Genomic DNA, 19,007 nt, shown 5'->3' with positions numbered 1-19,007 from the left:
CTTTATGTAGATGGCTTATTGCTCACAGGCTCAAATGAAGATCAAATTGCAGATTTCAAAGCTGAATTGAAGGCCACATTTGACACGACAGATTTGGGCATGTTACATTTCTACTTGGGGATCCAGTTCACACAAGAGAGACGTGGCATAGTTATGTCTCAATCCAAGTATGTGCAAAAGCTCTTGGATAGATTCAACATGCATGATTGCAAGCCTATAGCCACTCCTATGGAGCTAGGGTTGAAGGTTACTCAGTATGATACAGGTGAATTAGTGGATACCACACTCCACAGTCAGGCTGTTGGATGCCTCATTTATTTGTGTAATACACGGCCAGATATTCAGTTTGCAGTATCTTAGGCGAGCAGGTACATACACAGCCCAAAGAAAACACATTGGCAGGTTGTAAAACACATCTTTCGTTACTTGCAAGGCACATAGTCTTTTGGCTTGATATTTCCCGGGGGGGTGACTTGCAAATGCATGCTTACAGTGACTTAGATTGGGATGGAGACTATGACACCAGACAGTCCACAAGTGGCAATTGTTTCTTTTTGGGCAAAGCTTGCATTTCTTGGCTAAGCAAGAAACAATCTACTATGGCTACTTTCTCATGTGAAGCTGAGTTTAGGGCAGCTTTCATAGCGACAGTTGAATGTGTTTGGCTGCGTGGTTTGTTTGCTGATCTTTATCTCTCATTGGAGGGTCCTTCTCCTATTCTCACTGATAGTGAGAGTGCTATTGTAGTGGCAAAGAATCCTATGTTTCATGCTTGCACGAAGCACTATCGCTATGTCAGAGAGAAGTTACATGCAGGGGAGATCAATATGATCTATGTGTCAACACATGACAATGTTGTAGACATCTTCACCAAATCACTTCCACGTGAGAAGTTTGAGGCATTTCGCTATGCCTTGAACTTATCTCCTTTTGGCGATTGATCTTTTCCTTGTACATGACATTGGCACTGTAGGGGGGTGTTAGAATTATTGATATGTTCTACATTGACCAATGTAATGCCAATAAGTGGGTTAGAGGCACTTTTCCCTCATTTAGAGGTTTTTCCCCCTAACCACAGTTAGTTCACTAACTACGGTTAGTCAATAGGATAAGGTTTTGTCACTTAGACAAAACCTTCTCTCTCTTGTACTTTGTTACACTCTTCTATTTGCACACTTACGTTCAAGCTCACTCTCTTGCTCCCATTCTATCGTCTGCTTATCTCCTTCAACTGTAACGAAGGCTGTCCTAAAATCTATGAAACAATAGTAGATAGCCTCTTCCTTTACATTGAATTCTTCAGTTGTTGCTGACCAACCGGATGATCAATTATTGAGTGCTTGGGTCGGAGCCTTGCTTGGGATGGCACCCTCACTCCTTGTATCTCCGCCCATTTGCTAATTTTCTGCTCAAGGATAGTTTCATATAACTTTTCCATTAGGCTGCTTACCATGATTGTCCTATAGTTCTTTGCCATCTTGGTATCTCCTCCCTTATGAATTGGTACAATCTTGCTTATTTGCCAATCTAATGGAATCCTTTCCTCTAGAGAGAAAGACGGAAAGAAAGACAGTTTATTAAAGACTTCAGAAGACAGATGGGTCAATGAGATTGATAGAAAACTGATGCAACAAGCATAAACTGTGGAGCTACTAAACGAGCATCATCACCCATGCTGAATGGTGAGTGCTAAGTAGTACATAGTCATATCATCAGTAATGGCATCATTGTCAGTAAGTGCTAAGTAGTACATAGTCGTATCACCAGCAATGACGTTATTGTCCTCATCATCATCACCATCATCCTCATCATCATCATCATCGAGTCAATCACCATCAATCACCATCAGGGTTGGTTGGCTCTGGTCAATGCAATGCGCCCCCACAAGGGTATATGTGTGTCAGAGAGGTATTGATGTGTAGCCAGTGATGGAGCGCTGGCGACTGTCTGTAGGTGCTGCCCGTCTCAGCCTCCTGGCAATGACTCTGCTCCTGACTAGGGCTATCGTAACCCCTATGGGTTGTGTCCTAGCTGTTACAAAAGTTCTCCTGATTCGCTCTGTGGCTCCTGCGCTAATACTAGACCTGCGCTCTGCTCTTGTATCTCACGGGCGATGGCAATTTTTCTTTCCTCCCAGCCAACTCTCAAGGACTCAATGCGTGATTCCACACTTCTCAACGTTATTTCCTTCATGCTTATCCCTGAGACCCACAACTCCCTAGATAGTTCCTGGCCACATGTCTACATTTTAGGCCCTTACTTAGATGCATCCTTTTTCACCCCTCTCTTGGAGTTCCTTTAAAAACAATTGCCCCTTGGCAATTTGCACATTTAGATGCACCTAGGCCCTAGCCCTATTAGAACTATCTAGTCAATGCCATACGCCCTCACCTAGGACCTTGGCAGTTACTTCTCTTGACCATTTAATTACGCACATTAATTATTACAAAAGTTGGTCATCTAAGAGAAAATGCCCCACCGATCTATCCGAGGTCATGCTATCTCGGCTAGAGCATAACATTCCTTCCCTCTTCAAGCATCAGCGTCCTCGATGATGAAATCTGGGAATGCTCTCCGTAACTGGTATACGGATTCCCAGGTAGCTTCCGATAGAGGCTGACCATGCCATGCAACCAACACCGTGGGTATCTTCCGATTTCGTATCTGCATAGTTCCTCGGTCCAGGATTCTTGTTGGTTTGTGCCTTGCAATATCCTCTATCTCCTGAAACAAAACCACACCTTCGATTAGTGAGTCACCTGTATGTAAAAATTTCTTTAAGCGCGAAACATGAAAAACCGGGTGCACCTTACACCCCTGTGGTAATTTTAATTTATAGGCTACACTGCCTATTCTCTTTAGAATTAACCACGGCCCACAGTATCGAGGTGATAACTTAGCACACTCTCCTGAAGTCAACGACTTCGAGTGCGAAGGAATTCTGAGAAAAACTTTTTCTCCTTCTTCAAATACTCTTATAGACCGATTTTCATCCGCATACACCTTGGCTCTATCCATAGCCTGGCGGATATTAGCTCTCGCAAGTGCTAGCATCTCCCGCATCTGAACTACAAAGTTCGTGGCACTAGGCACTTTCTGAGGTACTCCAACTATAGTTGGATTGGCTGGTCTATAACCATAGTTCAGCTCAAACGGACTGAACCCAGTAGATGAATGTTTCCTATCATTGTAGGCAAACTCCAACAATGGCAACCACTTGTCCCATGTATGTTGCCTCAATGACACATATGCCCTCAGCATATCCTCTAAAGTCTGGTTGACTCTCTCCGTCTGACCATCCGTCTCAGGATGATCCCCACTACTCATTCCCAACTCAGTCCTTAGTGTCTCAAATACCGCTGTCCAAAAGTGACCGGTAAATCTGACATCTCTGTTTGACACTATGGATCTAGGCAATCCATGCAGACGAAATATATGTCTAATAAACAAATCCGCCACTTGCGGGGCACTAACAGACTCTCTAGTCGGAATGAAGTGAGCCATCTTGGTTAGACGATCAACCACCACAAGGATAGAATTATACCCTCCTTGTGTTGCAGGTAGTCCTACAATAAAATCCATGGAAATACTCTCCCACTTACTTAGTGGTATTTCCAAGGGCTGTAAAAGTCCGGGTGGCTTCACCCGCTCGGCCTTACTTACCTGACACGAGAAACATCGTATCACATATTCATGAATATGCTTTTTCATCTTTGGCCAAAAGAAATCTCGCTTCACGAGATCATAGGTCTTCTCGACACCTGGATGTCCCGCACATGGGCTATCATGGCATTGTCGAATGACTCTCTGCCTGAGATCATTCTGACCAGGTACTACAACCTTGCCATTTCTAACTAGCATACCATCCCTTATGGTATATCTTGCATAAGTTTGGCCTTTTCTGGATGCCAGGTCATCCTTTTCTTTTCCCCGGGTTTTAACACATGAGCTTTAGGCCATAAGCTCTGGACAAACTCGTCCACCTTCTGAGTTTCTCTGATCTCGGTCATTAGAGCACTCTCTAATACCGTGAAACTCAGGTTGTGCATAATGCGAGACAACGCATCAGCTATCTTATTGTCTTTTCCTCTTCGGTACCGAATCGTTAGATTAAACTCCTGCATGAGCTCTGCCCACCTAGCTTGGCGGCCCCTCAAGTCAGGCTGTTTACAGAAATGTTTCAGAGTATCATGATCCACATCCACATAAAACTCTGAACCATACAGATAATGCCTCCATGTTTTCAAAGCATGGATAACAGCATACAACTCCAATTCATGAGTTGGCCAATTCCTTTGGGAGGGAGAAAGCTTCTTGCTTTCAAAGGCTACTGGCCTTCCCTCTTCAAGGAGGACAACTACTACCGCAATGCCACTTGCATCGGTTTCTAGGAACAACGGTTTCTGGGGATCAACTATTTTTAACACCGGTCCTGAGACCACAGCTTGTTTTATGGTGTTAAAACTTTCTTGTTGATTCTGTCCCCAAATAAAAGGTACTTTATCTGAGGTCAGATCAGTCAATGGCGATACTATTTCGGAATATCCTTTGATATGCCTTCTATAAAACTGGACAAATCCCAAGAATGATCGCAACGCGGTCAGACTCTGAGGGATTGGCCATGTTAGTATCGCAGCCACTTTCTTCGGATCCATTTCTATCCCCTGTGGAGTAATTATGAACCCTAAGTACTCAAGCCTAACCATACACAATATAGTTTTCTTTTTATTCACGTAAAGACTGGCTTTCCTCAAAGTACTGAACACTATCCTTAAGTGTTCATGATGCTCAGTAACACTTTTACTGAATATTAGGATATCGTCAATAAAATGTACTACGAACTTTCCGATATACGGACGTAGTAAATCGTTCATAAGCATGACGAAGGTCGCTAGAGCATTGGTAAGTCCGAAGGGCATTACCAAAAACTCATAATGACCAAACCTGCTTCTAAAAGCGGTTTTATGCACATCCTCGGCTCTAATCCGGATCTGATGATAGCCGCACTTAAGATCTATCTTGCTGAAAATCACGGCTCCATGTAATGCATCTAGCAAATCATCAATCCGAGCCATCGGATACCTGTGCTTAACAGTGATATTATTCAATGCTCTGTAATCTATACAGAGGCGAAACGTATCATCCTTTTTCCTCTTTAATATCACTGGTGAAGCAAAAGGTGAGAAACTTGGTTGAATCTGCCCCAACTTGAGGTATTCTTCCAGTTGTCTACGCACCTCCGCTTCTTCAGCAAAACTCATTCTATAGGGAGGTCTATTTACAGGTTCTGCCCCCGGGATCAGTTCAATCTTATGCTGAACTTTCCGCTCTGGAGGTAACCCATAAGGTAGTTCATCCCTAAAACATTCAGAGAACTCCTCTATTATAAGATTAGCCAGCTTGGCCATCTCACCACTTTGCGTAACATCAGTGCTAGTCGAAGAATCATCCACCGACTCTACCGATGCTGTGCAAAGATACAAAAACTCTACTTGAGCCTTTCTGATTTCCATCACGGAAACTAACGGTCCTTGAGGTATATCTTTTTCACCTCGCAAGACATAAAGCACATCATTCATCTTGAATTGATATACGTGCTTTTTCCAATCAATGGCTGGATTCTTCCTAGAATGCCACGCCATTCCGAGGGCTATATCTGCATGAGCAAGCTTGGTCATTTCAAAATCAAGCTTCTCAGCATAGTCCTGAATTCGAAGCTCCAACTGGGTAACCCTTTGGTCCCATACTTCAGTTGAACTTCCATCTGCCACCCTGACTGTATACGCATAGTCAGATGGACTTGTCTTTAATTTCAGCCTCTTCACGAGCTTGGAGTTAATCACATTGTGAGTTGACGCCGAGTCAAACAACACAATGACATCATGACTGGCCACTTGCCCTTTCATTTTGATCAACTCCGTATCATTGAAGGCTGTATACCCCGTTGCTGCGGGCTTAGATAGGATGTTATCAGGTGCACTCGTCACTAACTTAGCAACAGATACACATAACAAACAAGGTACTAACCTCTGAGAAGGTCCCGCTAGTTGCATCTGCATATGTTTCACACTGGGACTCTCCTGCATTTCTACGTCGCATTCAGATATTATCATAAAAAAATAAAAAAATATAAATTGGTTTTTTTTTTTTTAAATATATGATGAATCTCCCCCTTCTTGTTATAGACAAAAAATAAACAACAGTCCCTGCTGTAAAAACGAACTAATTGGTACTTAGAAATTTCTTTTGAAAGACACAAATGCTCCCTGGATCCAAGTCCGCCACCACGCGATTGAAGACGACGCCACCAAGCTCGTGATCGTCTCTCTGCGTTATATTCCCCTGCTTGTCGTCATCTCCCTACGCAGATGACGATGCGCACCCAAAGCTCGCGGTGGCTAGTTGACTGACGGCAATAGTGGCTGGTGCCTGTGCGAGACCTGGTCAGCAGACCTGAGGTAAAGCGCCTTTCGAAGATTCCAGCATCGATATCCACGTTTTCGAGCCAGAATTTGCAGGCCTACGCCCCGTTTCTAAGAGGAGTCATTAATTGAATCAGGCGTCACTCATTCGATGCGCGTACGTCTCATTCGTCCCACTATCCCGATTTTGAACGCAAAATCCCGTCGCTAACGCTGCGTTACAACTAACGCTATCATGACGCCGTCCGTCATCAATCGTCTACTGCTGTCCGTCGACTCTCCCTTGCTGCGCTCTGATACCAAGTGTTACAAAAGTTCTCCTAATTCGCTCTGCGGCTCCTGCGCTAATACTAGACCTGCGCTCTGCTCTTGTATCTCACGGGCGATGGCAATTTTTCTTTCCTCCCAGCCAACTCTCAAGGACTCAATGCGTGATTCCACACTTCTCAACGTTATTTCCTTCATGCTTATCCCTGAGACCCACAACTCCCTAGATAGTTCCTGGCCACATGTCTACATTTTAGGCCCTTACTTAGATGCATCCTTTTTCACCCCTCTCTTGGAGTTCCTTTAAAAACAATTGCCCCTTGGCAATTTGCACATTTAGATGCACCTAGGCCCTAGCCCTATTAGAACTATCTAGTCAATGCCATACGCCCTCACCTAGGACCTTGGCAGTTACTTCTCTTGACCATTTAATTACGCACATTAATTATTACAAAAGTTGGTCATCTAAGAGAAAATGCCCACCGATCTATCCGAGGTCATGCTATCTCGGCTAGAGCATAACACTAGCCCTGAACATGGATGGGAGATCGCTCAATGTGGTCTGCATGTTCGTCCGCTGACGAGTGCGGCGTGTCTCAGGATTTGGATCTTTGTTGCACCTGCTATCAGTGGCCGGGAGGCTCATGTGATCTGACTGGAAGAACTCCGTGATCTTGCTCTGAGAAGGGTTGGGCCATGTGCCTGAAGACTGCTGTCCCTGCGTCTTGAGTAAGTGCTTCCTGTGGCGGACCGCCCCATGGATGAAGGCAGCAAGGCATCCCTGGTCTGGGTATGAGAGAAGTCTGGATAGTGGTCCAAAACTGGCCTTAAAAAGGCAATGGTATCGATCGCGGATCTTGTAGTACATAGGGCATCTGAATGCGAAGTGCTCCTCTGACTCCACCTCCTGTCGATCACATAATGTACATAGGCGTCTCTCCGTGGGTATCCCCTTAGCTTGTCTGCTCTCGATGTGGTGTGATGAGACTTAAAACTGTGTGATAGAGATCCTCAGTGAGTGTGGCAAGTGGATCCGAGTGTACACTGGTGGGACAATGAAGCCCTCCTTAGAGATGTGTAGGCCATATTTATAAGTATCATAAGCATTTTCTTTGTTTTCTCACCTCTCCATGCTAGCTTCTCTGCTACTAGCCCTTATGTGTCAGGAGCTTTCCCATTAGCTAGCTTTTTCAAGCCGTTTTCAATGTCCTCCTCTGTTATGGTTCCGTTTGTTCCCCATCTCTTTCATAGAGGCTTTTGACAAACTGTATCATGTCTTTCCATTGCGCCGTCCTCTCTTTGGGTTTGTTGCCGTGTAGTTTTTGAAAGAACTTTATGGGATTTTGTTTTAGCTCTTCAAAGCTCTCAAGATGCTTGTTTTTGAGAAATATACTTTCTTTTTGCCTTACTATGTGTCTGTATGTTTGAGCTTTGTCGTCCTTCTCTTTTGGATTTGCTGTTTTCGAGGCTCTTTTTGCATCCATGCAGTCTTGGTTGTACAAATGATTACATGGCATCTCCACACTTCTCCCCTTGTACATTTTTGGGTTGTTGACAACATTATATTTGTTATGTATTTGCTCATTTCTTGACATGTTGAGGGCATTTGTCCTTGTGCCATTGCAGCCTCTATCTCCTTTTCATATATATATATATATATATATATATATGCTTTTTGGTAGTCCATTCTTAGCTTGGGATGTGCAGTAATTTTCTGTTTTTTCACAGCATTGCTTGTTCCTAGGATGCCTATGGACATTGCTTTATGGTCCGACTCAAGAGACTCATCCTCAATCTTGATGTAATCAATCATGTGTTTTGCATGTGTTTGTGTGTGTGTGTGTGCGCGCGCGCCCCAGATAGATCAGGATGTGTATTTGGCTTAAACTGAGATCTTCAGTTGATGTATTTTCTAGCGCCTCTTTTCTGAGGTGACTATTCTTGTAATATAATCAATCAAAGTTTCACTATAAAATAAAACTCTGTGTGTGTGTGTGTGTGTGAGAGAGAGAGAGAGAGAGAGAGAGAGAGAGAGAGAGAGAGAGAGAGGAGATGTATTAACGTCTGCGGGAGGCCTCGCGGGCCTATGGGGGCAAAGTACACCAAAAAGGAAAACTCACATGTGCAGCCCACTGTGGTCACCTAGATGTGGCTCTACGGTGAACAAGTGCCACAGTCATTCCTGTGGTCGTGTACCTGCTTTGATGAGCATGGAAGGAAGGTCCCCTAATATGATCTGTGCCTCAATACGCTAACGAGTCTGGTGTGTCTTTGACTTTGTCTCGGGTCCCCGTAGTTGCTGACTCCGTGAGTCCTGCTAGTCGGTGTTGGAAAAACTTAGTGATTGTGCCCTGAGCAACCGCTCTTTGTGTCATACAACCTCATGGATGAAGGCTACCAAGCATCTTTGGTCCGGGTAGGACAAGAAGCTAGGTAGGGATTTGAAACCATCTCTAAAAAGGCAGTGATACTGACCTCTGATCTTGCAGCTTAAGGTTGAGAGTCTTTGGGTTCAGGCTTTGTCCTTGTCAAGTGCTTGCCCTCTCTGCGAAGTAGGAGGTGCATTGCATTTCTCCTTTTCTAGCTCCCCAATCCTACTTATACATAGTTTCAAGCATCTTCTCTTTCACTACTGCCTCCTATCGTTCTTTCTCCATCTTGTTGACTTTCTGCTCCATTCCTGTCAGCTTATGCTTGAGCTCTTGTACCTCTAGCTGTAGTAGATGGATCTGTTCGTGCAAGTGTAAGCCCTTGAGTCCTGTAGGAAGTCAGTGTGAGAGAAGCTGTTTTGTAGAGTTAGAAGTTGTGAGACATTAAAAACCACACGGCATTGGGTTTTCATAAATATTCCTTGAGATCAAACCTGCCCCTTTGCATTTTTAGCGATTGTGAGACGTTAAAAACCACACTGCATTGGCTTTTCATAAATATTGCTGAGATCAAACATGCCCCCTTTGCATTTTTATTTTTACGCACTTACTATATTAGATTTGTCAACGAAGGGTCTCGTTTTACCTGGTTGTTATCCAATACGAGGACGCGTGTATTGCAGCTCACAAGCCATTGGCATCGTAGAGGGCTCTTTTTAAACACTTTTAAATTTGATAGGAGTTGCCTTGATTTTCGGGCTAAATAAAAACAGTAGGTTTTACAATAAGGGTTCAGCTTTTGTTATTTGTTTATGTTTTATGTAGTCCATTGTGCTCTTCCAGATTTTTTTAAGCATGTAGGCTTAGGATTGGGGGATGAAGAAGAGTAAGTTGGAGATCAGGGGAGTGATGGTTGCCACAAGGGCAACGAGAGTGGGGACAAAATCGTTTAAACCCTAAGTCTTAAAGCAGGCTAGGGTTGTGGTCACCTTGGGCTGCTATAGGGTCTTGCTGGCAGCCCATTATGATTGTACCATAAGGTGCTGCTATGTTAGTATATATAAATTTTTATGACCTAATATGATTATTAGATTCTGCAGCATTGTTACATCTACACGTTAAATGTTTGCTTCATTGTAGACAATGCAGTTTTGTTGATTCTTGATGCTTTGCTTGTCCATAACTAAGCTAATCACAGCTACAGACCCCTGTATGCTTCCTAAAGCCACGAATGCAAGCTGGGTTTTAGTGAGGGTTAATTAGCTAATTGTGGCCATGAGATCAAATTATCCACAGAAGATGTGCACATGCTCCATATTATTCCATCTACCAAAAGAGGATTCTGATGAGGTTGCTGCGGCAGTGTCAGGACAGACCTTCAAAGGACCAGAACTGGTCTCGGTGGTACAAATCAGACATGCATACAAGAAAGGGAAAGAGGCTGTGCAGATATAGAGGCCTTAAACAGGCCAGGAAGCAGGTCGACTGACCTGGAACCCTACAGACTGGGTGGGCTGGCAAACTGCTACGTTGGCCATTCTGTGGTTCTGGTCAGCCAATAGCCTAGTGCCATATATAAAGGCCCATTGTGTGTACAGTCAGCAGTTCATTCTGCATCAGCAAGTAGTTCAATCTGCCCCAGATCTGTACCTTCCAGGGAGCCCACACAGAGGCAGATCTACACTGCGGTAGAAGAACCATAGCATGGGTGCGTAAGAAGGTGAGCAGGAGCCTAAGTCCTCGACAATTGTAGCAGACCTAGATGTAGCCCTACACCTTAGGAGAGCATATGTACATGAAAGGGAGATTTTGTCTGCGGAACTCACAGGAGTGCTCAACTTAGAGCAGCTACTGAACTACATCAGGGACGGGGTGATCTAGGAGGGTTTACAACAGAAGGATCAGCTAACAGAGTGTGTTCTTGGTGGCTCACCTCAGTGCATGTTTGCTGAAGGTGTTGTCACAGTTTTGGCTGTATTTTGTACTTGGGCATTACTTCTGTTTATGAGACTTGTTCCGCTGAATATCTGAGTTTGTTCTCTCCATATCTAAAGGGTTCTCTCTATAAGCACAGGGATTGAGTTGGCATTAAAGCTTTTATTGTGAGATCTCAAGACCTTTCTTTATTGCACTGCGTTTGGGTCGGCTGTCGCAAGCAATCCTTTTCTCTAACAGATGTTACTGCGATTTGGATAGTTGTTTTTATGCTATTTAAATTTAGAACGAGGAACATGGGAGTATAATTCTTATTACTGTGTGCACTGCTCTCTAAAAGTTTTGTATAGTCGGATTGGAGATGAGCTTTCATTATAACTTTTATTTATTCTCGATTGTGTGTTGATACCAGAAGCATTTTCGACATGGAGTGTTGCAAGAGATTGGAACAGATTTGAATGTTGGATTTGAGACATTTGTGGAAAAGAGGGAAGGTAAGATGAATGCCTAAAAGCCTCTATTGACATTTTCTGCATTGTCAGCAAGCATGAGTTCGTTTTTTTCTTTGTCATTTTGAATATGTAAATGGCCAATTGTATTCCTCTTTTAGGTGAGTTCATTACGATAAGGTTCGTTCATGATAGAGATAAAATGTTCAAGAACCAATTGTCTCGTTTTGTACTTGAAAGCTAGAACCTTGTGGGCTACAAGCGATGTTGTGTTGTAATTATTGAGATTGTGGATGATTTTGGTATACATAATAGCTAGAGCCAACCTTGTGTCTTGCAAATACTTTCAAGGCAACATCGGAAAGTTGGAAAGAATAATCGAATATGCACAATCGAAGTTTATATTTTCAAGTCGCAAAGGGTTGATCTAGCTATCATGTGCACTGATTCACGTCGATATATTTCAATATTTCTGCATTAACTTCACAAGTCCACCTAATCCACTGAAACCACTTAAATCACTTATACCACTTAGTTCACTTAAATCACCTAAAATTCAACTTATAGCACTTAGTCCACTTCATTCACATTAACTCAAGATGTGCTGATAGTGTCGGTATTAACATTAAAGTTAAAAATTGTTTTCTAGTATCTTCTCTAGGAACATCAATGTTGGGATATTTTGACCAAATATTAATAACTTTTCATTCGTAGTGTGTTTTAAAACGTGGATACAGGCTGACACAATTGATCTAAGCAATTTGGTCATTGAGACGATTCCTTAAATGATTGCTAATGATCATAAATCTCGTTTTGAATTTTGCATTTCTGCATTGGTGTGGATGCTTGTTTAGTAGCTCCACCCTCACAGCTCATTTGTACCAGGTTTTTCACAGTCTCATAGACCCATCGGTGTTCCAAAGAATTTAATAAAACTTTCTTTCTTTCTTTCTTTTTAGTAGGATGTCAAAACCATCAGGATCAAGCAACATCGCTACTTGACCGGTAGAGAGAAGCAAGTGCAAAGGGTGGAGGCCTGCGGAGGATCAAGTGTTTCTATTTTTTTCCATCATCTGCAATCCACAACGATATAGGCAACTCGGCTCAGAGAGCTGTGTGATATCTCGCACGGTTAGAGAGCACTTGATTGAGTCTGCGCTGGTGAATGGAAGCCTGCCTTTCACTGGTTTCTGATTGCTCTTGGTGATATGAAAGCTACAACAATTCTTTTGGTCCTTTTGTCACCCAACAAGGCCACCTCTATAGCCCACTCAGTGAAGTTTTGATCGATGAATGGTGTGTTTTGGTGGGATTCATGGTGTGCATAGTTTCTATCTCCCATTTAAGGCCTTGGAATAATTAGTCTATTGGGCAAGTTAAGTACCTCAAATTGGAATGTGAAGATTCTTTGAGCTAGCCTCAGCGAAACATCATTGAAACTGGGTAATTGGAGATGGGTTTGACTCTAGATACCCCATCAATTACTTTCGTTACTTGAAGAAACTTTATCTTGTATAGGATTGTGACATAATTGGCATCGTTTTTCGAAGTGACTGATGCTCTGTATATTCTTTCTAGAGAGGTATCTTCTTCTATAACCATGATTCTCCAAATCGCTATTGTTGTTACTTCATCTGCGCTTGTTTGGTTATGTCTATCAGCTCTCGTTCCACCTTAGGGCTCAACGCATGCCACATTAGTGGATTGTTTCTTAAAGACAGTTCCTCCAAGCATGCTACCAAGACAATTGACCAAGATTACTGACACGCAAACCGTTTGATCATGGTGTATGAATTCATTGCTGTGATTTTGAAGGCTCTATGATACTTAGTATACTCGATTCCTTCTTGTCACTCCTTATAGTACACTAAGTGCCGTGTGATTTGTTTCACATCCCTAACATATGGACTGAAGTGGTTACCTCGCTTCACCTTAAACATTTTGTCCTTTGATGGCCACTACAACCTTGATTTTGGGGCCTGGACGGTATTTGATTGGTATAGCATGCGATCAGTGCCTTGGTCTCTCTTGTCTGCATTCATTTTGTAGTTTCTTGCTCTTCCTGGGTTATAGCATGTACTTGGGATGGAGTTTTGGTACCCACATCTTACCTCACATGTCAAGGAAAATCAGGAAACACTAAATCAAAATTCAATTTTACAATCTTTGCACCAAGGCAAGAAGGCTAGAAAAGCAAACAAAAAGAATTTGCATTTACAAATAGTGCAAAGAGAAGCTTATTCCCTAGGTATGCAAAAACTTTAAAATAAACATTTGCAAAAAAAGTGTATATCTCTCTCAATGGCATCCATACAAGTCTTCGGGTGCCAATGATTAATCAATAGCTCTCATAAACCTTGAACCAAAACTCATGACTTGGCATGACAACTATGCTTCAGAAATGGTATCTCCATCTCTATGTGTATTTCATTGAATCTAATATAATCAATGGTTGATAGACTCACAGCTTTTGCTCTATGGCCTGCATCATTTCTTTATTCGCCCTTAAGGCCATGGCCTCCACTCGATCCTCAATGGTGCGATCCTTGGTGGAAGTTCTTCCCTTCTTGGAAGATCCATTGTAGCACGACTTGATTTATAGTCATCAATGTTGTTGTCAGAGTCCGTCATGCCATCCTGGATGTCAATTGTAGCTTCATGAGAATTGCTGAATTGCGCATAGTTGCTGACTTTTTCATATCTTTGTGAATGGGCTTTTCCGTCCAGAAGTAAACTATGCAATTATTAGGTACTTGTTGTCAAGATGGGAAACACTTTTGGCTATCAATCTCTTCAGTCTTCCCAAGTATGTTACGACTCTCTCTTTTTTGTGCATTTCCATATTTTCCAGTTGGAGGGTGGGATCATCTTGTAGCCTCTTGGTTTGGGACCTTCTTCTAAATTGTTCGAATAGCAGTGCCCATTTGACTCTTCCTCTACCAAAAGGTCTAGATACCACTCAGAGGCCTCATCGGTTAAGGCCATGGGAAACTAGGCTGCTTTAGTTTCATCTGATCGGTTGCCATCAACACAACATGCTACGTCAAAGAGTTGAAGGAATCTCCAAACCAAAGGAGAAGCAATGAATGATAAAATTTCCGGAATGCCTTCATCCAATCAGTAAGAAAATCATCATTAAACCTCTCTACTATGAATGATAGACCACAAGAGCTCACCTTGAAACAATGCTTTTGTTGTATTAGCTGACATGCAGATTTCACCTTGTGAAGTTTTCATCCAAGTTGCGGCCTGCTGGTATTGCGATAATTCTTTCTATCTTAAATGGTGCGTTGCTCGTATTGCGATAATTCTTTCTATCTTAAATGGTGCGTTGCTCGATCAGCTAGATTTATATGCTCGTTTGGGAGAGACTAAAATGAAATCATTTAGGCTTCACAAGCAGTTGTAGCTTGAATGAAGAGATTTTGGACTACTTTTTTATTGGCCTTCTCCTTTAGTGCTAGCCTTTGTCATGGTTGAGTCAGCTCTTCACCTCTGGAGTGCCGATAGAAACTCACTATGAAATGCTCAAGTATGTGTGGGTGTGTGGATTTGTATGTGTGAGGGCATATTCTATACTATGGCCTACACCCACTGTTGGGCGCTGATGACGTCAGTGTGGATGTGATAGTAGCTAGTCTCTGCTATGTGTGATGGAGTTTATGGTTTTTCTTATGAGTGACTATCGTGAGATTGAAATTGCACTATGTTGTGTTTTTAGAGGATGAGTTTGGGAATGTTCCTTGATTCATATATATATATATATATATATATATATATGTATGTATATTCCAGAGTTTGGGGAAGGTTGAATGCTCAATATCAATAAGCTAGTAGAGGACAAAAGCAACAAGAAAAATCATAATTAAACCTCTATAATATGAATGATAGGCCAAGAGAGCTCACCTTGGAACATTAAGTTGACACAATTTAGAGCATTACGTACGAAGAGGACTACTACATCTAATCCACCCAGCCATTGATTTAGTTGAGAGCTAGTTGCCTTGTGTGTTCTCTATCCTGTCTAATGTTCTTTATAAGAATGTTTCACTTGAACCGAATGTATGCCATCATCCATGTGGACTTCTAGGATGCCATGTGTTCTTGAGGACTTAGTCACTAAGCCCTCTAGGTATCCCTCCTTAATGCTATGCCTTATGTCCCTAGGCATTCATGCTTTTAAGTTTTAATAGTAACGGTTAGTCATCTTCGAATGACCCGTAAGCTTTACGTCCACCACTTATATACATTGTCAACCCTCATGGTTCCCCCCTATACTGTGGTCTCGGTATTATGGTTGACATAACATTCCCTTCCCCTTAAGAGATGTTTATATCCTCAAAACAAGTTAGGAAACATGGTCTGGAGATTGCTACCTTTTCGATGTTGAACTGTCCTCAGGTCCATCTTTTCATTTAGCTAGACATTCTTATATGTTCTATGTCTTGTTCTTTTTTCTTGTCAATCTAATGGTTCATGCGGTAACAATGTAGGTTCAAAAGTTCAAGCTGGACTTCTTTTTTAATGTGATTATCATCATCTCCTAGTTTTCTTTTGAGTTTACTTACGGAAAAATTGAATTTGCTCTATATACATGGTAGAGCAATTTGTAAGCAAGTGCTCCAATCCTCTAAAGTGTTATAGTCCGCAATACCTAGGAGATATATCCAACCACTTTTTACTAAAGATTCTAGCACCATAAGATAAACTCTCTCTTTTGCTTCAGTTTCTAACTTCCCAAGGTGTCGATCTGCACACCTTCTTTCTCTATCTCGAGCCTTTCTAATGCTATCCTTGGCTCACTTAAGCATTGGATTCATCTCTTCAAGAAAGTATTTAGTTGCTCGAACCTTCTCTTTCTTGAGTCCTACTGTAATTGGAGGTCTAGATTGTGTCAATATATCATCATGAACAGACAAAACCTATTTAAAAAGTTTAGCATATTATATGCCATTTCTAATATGGGTAAATATTGTTCCTGATTAGTTTTCCTTTTACTCACATATACCCAACAATGACCAGATTGACCTTTTCAGTTTCACCATCACTATGTGGATGGTCTACAAGTATATCAAAATACTTGTCAACCTCATGAAAACAGTTCTTCCAAAACGACCTTTAACTTTTAATTGAAGAGTTTTAATATCTTCCTTGAGCCATCTTGGTCAACCAATCCACAATAACCTACATAGAGTCATTCCCTCTCTGTGTCCTTGGAGGTAGCCAAACGGGATCTCCAACGGATGTAGGAGACCACCTACTTTAAGGCGTTTGATGTTATGGACCTGGCATTTTTGGCACTTCGAAACGTCTTTACATTGGTGCATCATCTAGATACAGAATCATCATTTTTCCATTCCAATGGCTATTAGGAAGTCCTTAAGTTTCAAGAAGTAATGGAATCTCTTGGTGGCATGCGTTCAGTTTACTCCATATTGACACTACATATGCGTTACCTTGAGGACATCATGGCCTTTATTTGACTACCTTGGCATCAGTGGATTTCGATCCTTAACTAATTTGTTATGTTTGTCTAATTCTTGGGATGATATATTTCATAAATAGAGAAAATAAATTACGCCTTAAAAACGGAGGAGCAAGCTTTGACAATTGGTCTTATAATGTAACAAATAGACAAATAGGGGACTCACCCCATTCATGACAAATCAATAAAATATATCCGTTAGGAGAGTCAAAAGTCATGTGTGTTTATCTTAAGCATTATCAAATAACCGTTGAACAATAAAAGAATGCCACCATGAGAAGATGCCATATTCCATGTCTCGGGATGCTTGAGAGTCTTTACATGTATTCCATTGACTCCTAAGAGTGTATAATCTCTTGCGAGAATCAAGAGGTCCATGCTTTAGGGTCAAGGAAAGGTAGCAAGGGGTTGGGTGCTCAAGCAGGATCTTATGTTTCATTTTCGTAGTAAGTTGAATCTGATTGGCCTGAGTGCACTACAAGATTGTGATCTTCAAATTTTTGGTGCCATCAAGTCGAATAAATGCTTCCACAAGTCTTTGCTGCTTATTTGCATATATCTTGATGCTTGTCCACATTTACATGTGATAAGTTATAGATGTAGTTGAATGTGAGATATGCCTATTATCTCTGTAGTCAACGTCCTCATACGGAGGGGTAATGCACAATGGGGCTAGAAACGCATGAATGGGTTTGCCGAATCTCATAGATCAAAGTCATCATTCATCTGGCATTCTCTTGATATTTCCTCTCAAGGTCGATGTACTGATGCGAAGATGGTAGGGCTATACTGAATGATGTGCAAATCTATGGGTGTAGAACAAGACTTTTGGCACATTCTGTTTGTAAAAGCTTGATGAATGGATGTTGTTGTTGGGAACAAGCCTTGTTAGGGTCTAATAACTAGCAGGCCTGGGGTGAGTGGACATGCATGTGGCATGTTTGCATGCAGAGGTTCATAAGTTTAGTTACCTTTTGTGCCAGCTCCTTTGATTTTGGAGGTTCGACGATTATGGTGCGGCTGGTGTGGCTTCTTTGATGGTGCACTAATCGCGGGATTCCACTAGGCCTTTGGCTGTATATTGATTATGTATTTGTATTGGGCTATGGCTCGTTGCTGTAAGTAGCTGGGTAGTTATCTGTGATGATGTAATTCTCCAACAACCGTAGGTCTGAGGAGATGTAGTGGTGTTTCTTTCTTCAGTTTGTATCGGAATATATTTCTAGCTTTCATTATGTCGACTCTCGTTCCAACTTTGTCTTTCATTTACTGAGTGGAGTTCAGTTCATGCATAGATTTTGAGTATTCCCCATAAGGTATCAGATGTACGGTGATGGACTTTCTGCATGAAGGTTCAACAAAGCTCGAGAAATTTACTGGCACAAACTTCCCTGCATGGCAGCTTGATTTGCAACTTTATTTGATGGAGAAGGCTCTTTGGTTTGTGGTCGCCGATATTGAGAAGAAGCCAAACAATAAAGAGACTGCTACAAAGATCTAACAGTGGGAGTCAAGGAATGAGAAGGCACTAGGCATCCTTGGAAGAGCCTTAGGGAGTAAGTATTGTTGGGGTAAGTATGATCAAGGGCTTGCTCTATGGTGCATGTGTCCATCTAGGGGAGTCACATGTGTGTTTGTGTGTGTTGTAAAGGCACATCAAGTGCTATGATGTGTCTAGTGTGTGTGACCTAAGTGATGATGTAAGACAAAGGCAATCCCACTGATGTAGGGATTGATTCCCCCTGATGTAGGGGCTGATTGCCACTATGTAGGGAAGGTATTACCTTCTCTCCCTTTCTATAAGAGAGAGTCCTCTCTCTCACAATCATAATAGAGATCTACCATCTTTCTGTCATTGTGCTCTCACACCTCTTGCAAGATGCATCTATTCTATCCTACGGGATCCTAGAAATGGTATTGGAGCTTTAGGTTCTAGATCTAGCCTAGCCTAGCATTAGATGCTATCTCTAGCATACACTACTAGTTTCTCATCTTCTCCATTTTCCTCCTTCTTCCCCAAATCTTTGAGAGCTGAGTTCACCACCTACAAGCAACCATTCCCAGGGTCCTTCTGGCTGGA

General features: G+C 42.1%; 1 protein-coding gene across 5 annotated transcripts in view; it reads left to right on the top strand.

Annotated features, from left to right (window-relative positions):
* LOC147895143 (glycine-rich protein) overlaps window positions 1-19,007 on the top strand; it is a 118,000-nt gene that overhangs the window by 57,699 nt on the left and 41,294 nt on the right. For all 5 annotated transcript variants that reach the window (XM_087383713.1, XM_087383712.1, XM_087383708.1 and 2 more), the window contains one exon: window positions 11,406-11,487. In XM_087383713.1, the coding sequence (XP_087239839.1) occupies window positions 11,406-11,487 (82 nt within the window). The remainder of the gene's footprint in view (window positions 1-11,405; window positions 11,488-19,007) is intronic.

Source organism: Dipteris shenzhenensis, chromosome 13 (genome assembly GCF_047967505.1).
Source record: "Dipteris shenzhenensis isolate YYH24624 ecotype China chromosome 13, Dip_SZ_1.0, whole genome shotgun sequence".
Lineage (NCBI taxonomy): Eukaryota > Viridiplantae > Streptophyta > Polypodiopsida > Gleicheniales > Dipteridaceae > Dipteris > Dipteris shenzhenensis.
Note: the sequence above shows the minus strand (reverse complement) of the source record. Positions and strands in the feature narration are given on the sequence as shown.